The sequence below is a fragment of the Limulus polyphemus genome, unplaced genomic scaffold, assembly GCF_000517525.1.
Source record: "Limulus polyphemus unplaced genomic scaffold, Limulus_polyphemus-2.1.2 Scaffold4738, whole genome shotgun sequence".
In the NCBI taxonomy this organism is placed as follows: Eukaryota; Metazoa; Arthropoda; class Merostomata; order Xiphosura; family Limulidae; genus Limulus; species Limulus polyphemus.
Genome location: NW_013670348.1, coordinates 38,227 through 49,326, shown reverse-complemented (window position 1 = coordinate 49,326; position 11,100 = coordinate 38,227). Strand labels below are relative to the sequence as shown.

The following is an 11,100-nucleotide window of genomic DNA, read 5'->3' as shown; positions in this document are numbered from 1 at the left end:
AGAACAGGTAGCGCATCTCCTACTACCATAACATATTCATACACATATAAAGATATATAGAACAGGTAGCGCATCTCCTACTACCATAACATATTCATAGACACATATAAAGATATATAGAACAGGTAGCTCATCTCCTCCTACCATAACATATTCATACACATATAAAGATATATAGAAAAGGTAGCTCATCTCCTCCTACCATAACATATTCATACACATATAAAGATATAAAGAAAAGGTAGCTCATCTCCTCCTACCATAACATATTCATACAAATATAAAGATATAAAGAAAAGGTAGCTCATCTACTACTACCATAACATATTCATAGACATATAAAGATATAAAGAACAGGAAGCTCATCTCCTACTACCATAACATATTCATAGACATATAAAGATATAAAGAACAGGTAGCGCATCTCCTACTACCATAACATATTCATAGACACATATAAAGATATAAAGAACAGGTAGCTCATCTCCTCCTACCTAAACATATTCATAAACACATATAAAGATATAAAGAACAGGTAGCTCATCTACTACTACCATAACATATTCATACACATATAAAGATATAAAGAAAAGGTAGCTCATCTCCTACTACCATAACATATTCATAGACACATATAAAGATATAAAGAACAGGTAGCTCATCTCCTCCTACCTAAATATATTCATACACATATAAAGATATAAAGAACAGGTAGCTCATCTCCTACTACCATAACATATTCATAGACACATATAAAAAGATATTTCAGTTGTAATTGCAATGCTTTTTAAATGAAAAAAAACAACAACAAAATACTAATGAGAACCTCAACTATCAGGTACTTTTTAAAAAAATATTTGAAATAAGTTTCTTTAATGATTTGATATATAAGTTAAGGCAAAGTCTTAAGCAATCAAGCTAATTATTGAAAGTTTAAAGGAAAATTGGTACATTTCAGATTTTTCTTTGGAGACAAACTGATCACAAAAAATGATTCCCCATTAATAAGCTCTCTTGTTGATCTTAAACCAACAAAATATAAGAACACTATTATTATTATTCAAATTCTAAGCTAGTTCTAGTTTTCAATGCTGCTACTTGTTTACGTACATTTTATTTAAAACAAATTTACATTATAAAAAATTATTCCTTTATGCTTTCCTTCTTACATTTTTTAAAGAAAATTATTTTTCTAAGCATATAAAAAGTATCAATGTTTCAGTTGTTAACATTTGTTTGGAAATGAAAACCAGAAGTCTTTATTTTAATTATTTCTTAAAGAATACTTTTAAAAGTAAAGCACTAAATGTTTCTGTTTCATATGCCTATGGCTGTAAATAACTGATCAACTTCTTAACATTTAAATACTAGTTTCTCATAATACCAAGCATGAAAAATATTTAATATTAATTTACTGTGAAATTTTTTTGCCACTTTTAAACCACATTGAAATATTGAATTTTCTGTTATAAATTACACACCCATTCACAAAGATCACGAGGTAGTGTTTGTTCTGCCAGGACACCAAAGTCTCTTTGGAGATCTGAAGAGTCTATATCAGGCTCTATCAAGATTGTAGTAACATTAGTTCCTGGTTTTGTGCATTCTAGAAAAATAAAATCTGATATTACACTTCTGTTTCAATCTGATTTACAAAATAAAAACAATTATTATATGCATTGAATAAACTGGTGGATTACTCAGAAGTGAACATGATAAAAATCACTAAAAGAGCCAAACTGCAAAATTCCCTCTAAATTGTGTGCACACATGGTCATACAATAAACTTACATGTGCTGTGCCTGTCTCAATTCATGTCACTTACTTCCTCTCTAGTTATAGCATGCATATTTCTTTCTTAATTGCTAACAGTTTAAGTGTAACAACCTTCCTTCTAAGTACAAGTATAGTGTCTGCAGTGTACTCCATGAAATATTTAATGCTTTTATTATTTTCTGTAAACATCGTTAGCCTAGAATACCTTAATTTTTAGGATAATTTTTCTGAATGTGGAGATAAACTCTAGAGCTTTATTAGTAGGATCTTGAATTGGAAAAATAGTGCAGATTATACTGCAATAATAAGAAAGTGCTTTTGATACTAACTGCAAAACATACATGCAATATTTCTTTATTTGGTGTTACAACATTTTGTTGCCTTTTGGTCATTTCTGCAGTTTTAGAGTGCAAAACAATAGACAGAAGTGGATCCTCTCTTCAATGTATTGTGGTATTCTAAGGTAACTTGACTTTACTCAGAGTGACAAAATACATCCATAAAATAACAGGAGATTCAATCAGGACACTTGCTACAGAGTAGTTCTGAATTTCTCTGAAATGGATTGAGTTCATGAAAATAGAGAAATAAGACACAATGACAGTCACTTTTACTGTTTTTTTCCCTAAACTGCACTTGATGAAATTTTCTACCAGACTGATTAAATCTAATATTACTTACTTAACTTGGTAACATTAGACTTACCACAGAGACTAGCTTTACCCACATGACTAATCATTTCCATTCAAACTTTAGGGAGGTTGTAACTTCAAGGCATCACTTGAACTACAACTAAAGGACATTGCTACAAAGTGCAGCTTTACAGATGTTATGTCATGAGAATGATAAAGAACAGTAGCTAAAAAGAAAGCAAGTTAACAACTTTCTTGAGTATGTTTTATTTGAAAACATCATGCACCTAGAATAACTGACTAATTTCAAAAAATACTTTATTAAAACGAGAAGGTAGAAAATGCATGGTATGCCTGTATATCACAGCATTTGCACAATTGTAACATAGCAGTGAGTTAGTTCAGTGCATAATGCTAAAAATGTAAGCTTGTCCAAAGACAAAATAGCAGTGCTCAATGGAGTTTCCATTTCTGATCAACATACAGAAAATATACAGAGGGAACATTGCATAACAGTACATAAGAACAATTAAGAATTTTTACAGATGCAGATAATACTTGTAACATTTTCTACAGTAGTGTTTCTCATTATTTCCCTACTGTAATACTGTAGGGAAATAATGTTTGATTAAAATGACCTAGTTTGAGAAAAACACATCACACATACCAAAAGATTTTACTTTCTTCATAGCTTCTTTGATTTTTTCAATTAGTTCTAATATTTTACACTGCTTAGCCAATATGATGCAATCCTCAATTTGGTCAATAGGTGTTTCAAGTCTTCCTAGATCAGTAATAAAAAGCATTATGAAACTCGAGAAAGACAAAACAAAAACAATGCTTTTAAATTTGGTCTTATAGACTATCATTAACTCTCTCGCTATGAGCTCGGTCGAATCAGCGAAAAACATGACCCCAAGTTGACCTTTATAGTTTCCATACTACAACTTCTATTACATTTAGCATATCTTTATAAAATTTCGCAATCTCTCAATAATCATTAAGAGTCATTTGTAGACAAATCATCACAAATTTTAATGAAGGATTTTCACTAAATATTTCTCCAGGAATATATGGAGACGTTGACTGCTTCGAGTGCAACATGATTTTCATCTTAATATTTCTCCACGAATATATGGAGACATTGACCGCTTCGAGTGCAATATGATTTTCATCTTGATATTTCTCCAGGAATATATGGAGACGTTGACCGCTTTGAGTGCAACATGATTTTCATCTAATATTTCTCCAGGAATATATGGAGACGTTGACCGCTTCGAGTGCAATATGATTTTCATCTTAATATTTCTCCAGGAATATATGGAGACGTTGACCGCTTCGAGTGCAATATGATTTTCATCTTAATATTTCTCCAGGAATATATGGAGACGTTGACCGCTTCGAGTGCAACATGGTACTTTCCTTCTCAAATTTCACTTGATAAATCTCAAACCTTATAAATAAACTTTAATTTTTTTTCAATAAAACTATATATTATATTTGTTATTTTCTCTACCCTAACTGTATACAAGGTTGGTTAATTTGAACCAACCTCATAAGCACCAATAAAAGAAAATCTAAATTACCTTTTGTTTTTCCAGAATGACTTCAAATTATAACAAACTACATTTGTTATCCTCAACTCATAACAGTACACACCTGTTTATACTTAATTTTATGGTTTTATTGATATTTAAACCATGTCTAACTAGTATTTGCACCATAGAAGTTGTAAATTACTTTGAGAACATAAAGCTCACACATTACCCTATCAAATTACATAACACAAGAGCTAATCACAAGTTGCCTGTGAGCATATTTCATAAAAAATTGTTGTTATTATTATTCACTTTACATAATCTAACCTATAAAAGGTTTCTAATTTTTACATTTTACTTACTCTTATAATAATAAACAAAGAATGCAAATGAAAAACAAGAGATAATTTACTTCATTAGGTCTTCTTTTTTTGCTGTCGACTGTCGTGGACACTTAACCCTACATTTTTATACTAATGATACTACTGCACTAAATTTTATACTTAATTAAATAATGCACAAAGAACACTGAATAATAACATGCCAAAACAGACAATGTCTCATAACTACCATATTTTCTCTGGCTTTCTAACTATGCAACAATAGCTGTTAAAAATTCATCTAAACTTGTCATTGTGTTTTCCATGGGAATAAAGTTTGAACTGGAAGCAAAATAGATAATTCTCTGTACAGAAAAAAAATAGTATAATATATAATTTGATAGATTAAAACCTGGGCTCATTATTAGTTATAGTTATTATAACTAGGCTCATTATTAGTTATAGTATTAAACATCAGAATAAACTATTGGCAATTTCTGAAAGAGAGGATGTGACAGGTGGGTACGGAATGAGGGATCTGATTTTCTATTTGATGGTTATGAAATTAACTCTCTCAGCATGGGCTTGGTGCCAGTGATTGACCTAGTAACCATTTTGTGCTTGTTATATATCATCAGTAAACATTACAAGGCTTTTGTATGCAAAGTGACCTGTCTTGGCTGCTTTAGTGGACTAGTATTTTGTAAAATACAGTCATGTTTCAGCTATAATACATTGTATATGTATATACATTATTACTATTTATAAATAAGTTCTTAAACTTATTTTTCTTAAAACATAGAACAGTATATAAAGAAGTAAAGCAAACAATTATCTCTTCTAGTTACAAACTTGGTACTTGGTTGGTGCTTGAAGGATATGAAACAAAATGTTTTTTTTAGGTTTTATATATACATTTGAATAACTAAAAAATCATAAATTACTACATCAATACCATAGAATCCAACTATAATTTATTAAACTTAATAACTAAGATGTGTTTTAGTCTAAAAAAATATGAAATTTCGAGCATACTAAAGACATACCCTACCTCCTTGAAATATTGATTCAAAAGAAAGAAATGGCATCCATTAAAATGGCTGAGAAAGCCACTACAGGGATATTCTGAGCTTCTGATTGGTTAATCATGTCATATATAGAAGTAAGTGTATATAAGGGAGTGTTTCCAAAAGCACAAACAAGTTCTTAAACTTATTTTCTTAAAAAATAGAGCAGTATAGCAAACAATTATCTCTTCTAGTTATGAACTTTGTACTCGTTTGCTGCTGGCCATAGATTGCTAAGCCTTATCAAATTTCACATGTGGAGGATGTGAAATAAAAAAAACTTGTTTATAGATTTTATATATACATTTTGAAATAACCATAAATCATAAAATACTTTATCAATACCACAGAATTCCACTATAATCTGTCATGCTTTATTTGAGTATAAAAAATGTGAAATTTGAGCTCACTAATGTCTTATCTTACCGCTTGGAATCTAGCATGAAAAGAAAGTTTGCCACATAAATACTTTAAAGAAGCTGAGAAAGCCACTAGAGGGACATTCTGAGCTTTCAATTCGTTATACACACTTCATTGGGCAGGGTCACCTTGGTTGATTCAATAAATATATTAATATCTCAGAAAATAGAAAAGATACGAGGTTTTTATTTTATATTCTAGCTTGTTTATATCAGTAATTTAATTCATAAAAAACTACAGACTTTGTATTTGGACATAACAAACATCTAATTTGAACATGCCATGTAACACACAAAAATTGATATTTAGGAATTTTGTTTTTTTATATTTACTTTTAAATTAAGAAATTAACTCATGTATAATACTAAAATTTGAATTATAATCTACAATTTGATACCAAACTTATTGAAATAAATTCATGAAATAGTAGTTCAATAAAAATTTGAATGTGAGTCAACAAACGAGATGACATGGCCTTTCACCTGTGACCCGTACAGAAAGGGTTAAGAGGCTTTCACAGATTCACTTCCCTCTGTGAAAGTATGGCAACAGAATAAAATAATGGATATGTAAGTTAGATGATTATGTGACCTATGAAGAAACTCTTGATACACCCTGTGTATGAGTGTCCTATATTGGACATTTAAGTTGTTTTCATTTTAAAATCAAGAAATTATGATAGTATCAAATCAGGATTTTGTAAATTTGTCCTCTTCAGAACTTAAACCTCAGTTCTATTCCACTAATGTTTTCTAAAACCAATTATCTAATAATACAGCTGCCAGAGTTCAAATTATTAACTAAGACTCACTCCTAACTTTGACTAAAACCATGTCCCCCCAACCAGAAAAAAAATCTTCCATCCAACAATACAACCATAAAACTTTAAATCCATTAAACTATCAGTTATCTCTGAGCAAAAACAGGCCAACTGCTCAGTCAAGTGTATAAGAAAGATAATTTGTTTAACCCTCTGTCCCCGGGTTCCCTTTACTGCGTATGACACAAGGTTTTAGTGTCTCATATTCAAAATTTTATTAAACTACTTTTTGTTTATGTTATACCAATTAGAATAGCATAAAATATTAGCTAATAATCCATATTTTAATAGTATACAAGTTTTAAGTTCTTAATTCTACAAAGAAATAAATAAAAAAATTCTGAATTTCCACTAGTGTGACACAAGTAACACATTTTGTTATGTTATCATCCCTATTTTATCCATCACCCATCAAAAGTGTTTGAAATTAAATGTAAATTACTCTCTATCAAATCGTTATTGCTCAAACAGACCATAATTTTTATAGCCTTCAATTTTGTTTGGTAACAGAGCTATAAAATAGAAAATTAGACCCCACAATTTGTTGATAGTTCTCTCTCACGTTTCATAACCAATAGAAAGTCAAGATTTTCATCTATCAAATGGGGTATTGTATAACATTGTGTTCTGAACAGATAATCGTCAATTTCACTTGGAGTAGCAACATCGTCCCCATGGGAAAATTAACAACTAGCTTGGATGAATTTGTAACAGCTCTTGTCGCATAGTTAGAAAGCCAGGAAAATTTTTGAGAGGTAAGTGAATTTGTCTATTTTCTGCATGTTATTAGTCTATATTCTTTGGTGCATTATTTAATTAAATAAAAACTGTTAAGTGCTTTACTATAATTACTATAAAAAATCAGGCTTAGCTCTCCTCGACAATAGAGGACAAGAAAAAGAAGATTGGGTAAGTACTTTATTTTTTGTTTTCATATTTATTCTTTATTTATTTATTATTATAAAAGTAACTAAATTTAAAAGTATGGACATTTTTAAATGATTTAACACTAGATTAGGTATAATAAGTAATAATAATATAATTAAAATGGTTCACGAGGCACGCATGCGAGGAGCTCGTGGATAATGTAATTCGATAGCATAACATCAGCTGCATGTTCCCCAAGCGATTTACAACTTATAATGGCACGGATAATAGTTAGACACGGTTCAAAGGGCAATAAAACAACAAAATTTAATTATAAATAGATGTCTAAATGTTACAAACTTAGAGCTACTTAGGATAAACGGATGTAGTTTCATGTTACAATTTGAAGTTATTCTAGAAAGAAAAGAAGGTTAATTTAGGTTTATTTCGATTTTGTTTTGGGTAGTTACGAGGTCGGTTGAATTGACCAATCCCATTTCGAAATAGAGTAGAGAAAATAATACATAAACTATAAGGATTTAGTAAAAAAAAACGTTTGAAATGCATTTAGGAGGTTTTAAGGATTACAAGAAGGAAATATGAGATGATGAAAAGTATTTTTGATATTAACATGAAAATTACTTTGCACATGGAGTATTCAAAACAAATACTCAATAAATTCATGGACAAATCTTTATTTTATTTTTTGTATGTGAAAGACTTGTAATATTAACTGAAAGACTGCCAAATTTCGTCAAGATATACCCAATATATTGAGAGTTATAAGTATTAAATTTATATCAACTTTAAATGAGTACAAAAAGGTCACGTGTCTCAGTCAAACTGACCTACCCCATGTTGAGAGAGTTAATACAAACTTGAATTCTGAATTTGTAGCTAACACTAGGTTAATAAAATTAATGCTCTACTATCTGAACTAGTAAACGAAACAAATGACTCATCATTCTAACCATCCCAAATGAATATATCTGAACTAGTAAACGAAACAAATGACTCATCATTCTAACCATCCCAAATGAATATATCTGAACTAGTAAACGAAACAAATGACTCATCATTCTAACCATCCCAAATGAATAGCTGGTCTTATAAAATTGAAGCCATTAATATAAATATTTTGCTGACAATTTAGTTTTTCACAATAGAATGAATAAAGCTTCATTACAATAACTATGCAAAAACGTGTTAACACTTAAAAACATTGTGAAATAAACAAAAAGTTACCAGTGTATAGATACTGAAGAACTGCCCTGAAGGCACTGCTTTTGACCTTTATACAAAGAGAAAGAAAGAAGTTCAGTTGGATGATATCACTAACTTTTTACCATAACCACAACTGGGTACTGCAGTTTTGTTTTCTCAGTTCATTTCTTTTGTTAACTTTTTTTTAAATTAGTTTTCAATTCTTTCTCAATAAAATAGCCTAAAAAATAGAAAAAAGATTACTTTCAAGAGTTGGTTTTCTAAATCATACAAGATTAAATACCATAAAACACCCTGGATGCTCGAGTGAGAGAAAAAAATCATAAACTTTAAATGAACTATGTATGTATGTATGTGAAACTATAATATGCTTTTACCAGCTATTCTCAATATTTCAACAAAACAACAGTCTGTGCCTTATTACTTACCATTGGATGAGTAATGTAAATGCACTTGCGATTCTTCCATTTACTGAGAAACATGTCATTGAAATACTCACAACGAACTGACAGAATACAACGATGAGCAAAGAAGGTTTCTTGATGTACTACAAAGGTGACATCATAATAATCACCATCTTCTAGACATCTGTGGATTGAAATATGTTAGTGAAAGTTTGAAAGACAACTGAAGGTTACATGAATTATAAGCATATTACATACAAATTGATGCAGACCTTACTTGAGCATTTGTTTGACCATCAGGTAACTATTAAGGTAAATAAAATCATGACCTATATATCCAGAATGTATCTTTATTAGCTCAATATTTACAGCTTCATCAGATACATTCTGGTTGTGATTTTATTTACCTTAATAGAAATGTCTCGTAATAGGCTCAACTTTGTGTTAAACAAATTTAAAAATAATACACACTATAACTTTTAATGTAGTATACTAATTACTTACAAAATTTGGCAAGCATTTTGCAAATATTACAAGTTCTTTTGTATACAAAAAATAATTTTTTTTATTTAAATATTTTCACTAAAGATTTGTCTGTGAATTTATGGAGTCAAAGAGTCTGTTTCAGACTTTGACTAATTAATGCAAGGTGATTTTTATACGAAGATAAAATACTTTTTTCATTTTATAGTTTTCAAATTCATTTGCATAACCACTATATCCTCCTAAATAAATATCAAATATCTTTTGTTTTAAGGAAAACTTTATATCTGTTATTTTCTTGATCCTTACACTGTATACAGGTTCAGTCCATTTCAACAACCTTTTAACCACCACAAAAAATATGAAATAAATCTTAATTACCATTTTTTCTTTCAACAATAACTGATTATTGTTACAAACAATTACACCTTATTTATGCTTTCAGCCAAAGCTAATCAAATTCTAATCTTCTGGTCATTTAGATTTCTTTCTTTCCTGCTGACATTACTGACAAAGCATTTTATCACAGCAGTAAAGCTTTGGCATTATTAAATTTACAGTCTAAATAATCCTCCATTTACCTACATTAACGATGGTTAAAGCAGGTTATCTGCTATTTTCTGGGAACAGCTCAAAACATACCTTTAACAGGATTTGATAAGTTAGAATTTTATCAACTATTACAATAAGCAAGCATTTTATTTCTTCTACATCATTAAAGCAAGGTAACTCCTTACTAATTTCTATTATTACAGCAGTGATTAGAAATGCCAATATAAGGAATTATAAATGACCAAGCACTCCGAGTGTTGAATATTTAGTTATTACTTGACTATTTCAGTCATTGTTTTACAATCCATCCAAACAAAAGATCCACTTGCCATGAGTCTGCAGTTAACAGTTTTAAATGGGTTCTGTCCAATGATCGTTTACAATTAGTCCAGTTAATGTCTTGTCAGGACTTGAAATTAACAAACAAACTGTCAAGTATCAATACATTTATGATATATGCATTTCAGTATTTATATAACAACATTTTGAGTATATTTTGTGATTTCGATCTAGTTGGATGGCATACCTGGAAAAAAGGGGATATTGATACTACAACTTTAACTTGTTTGATTGGTTGCCAAGACAATTAGCACATGGGCCAGCCAACATTATTTTCAAAAATTCTGTGCCTGAATGGTTGCTAACTGGAAGTAATAATAAAGAAATTACATAAACAGTAGATTTGTTTTTATCCCATATTCCTCTTCATCTCTCCATGATTAACATAAATGTTGGCCAACTTTCAGCACTTAAACTATAACTTTTGATAATGAAATACTATTTTTCAATAAAGGTGGCTGTTAGCAGTGGTGTACTGTGTAGCTTGTTGATCTAGGTTGTTCACTGCCTAGATATATCAGCATGCATCCAAATCGAGCATGTTGATTCAATGGAACTTTAGGCAGAGTACACATAGGATATATATATATATATATATATATATATTAATTTAATTAATCTATACTAAATAATTAATTAACTAATATATAGTTAGAGA

The 11,100-nt window shown here is 29.8% G+C and overlaps 1 protein-coding gene across 6 annotated transcripts in view; it reads right to left on the bottom strand.

Moving 5' to 3' along the window:
* Nucleotides 1-11,100, bottom strand: part of LOC106471620 (ankyrin repeat and BTB/POZ domain-containing protein 1-like) — a 63,513-nt gene that overhangs the window by 16,719 nt on the left and 35,694 nt on the right. For all 6 annotated transcript variants that reach the window (XM_022400236.1, XM_022400235.1, XM_022400232.1 and 3 more), the window contains 4 exons: nt 9,093-9,252; nt 8,686-8,731; nt 3,076-3,192; nt 1,482-1,606 (listed from right to left, as the gene is read on the bottom strand). In XM_022400236.1, the coding sequence (XP_022255944.1) occupies nt 1,482-1,606; nt 3,076-3,192; nt 8,686-8,731; nt 9,093-9,252 (448 nt within the window). The remainder of the gene's footprint in view (nt 1-1,481; nt 1,607-3,075; nt 3,193-8,685; nt 8,732-9,092; nt 9,253-11,100) is intronic.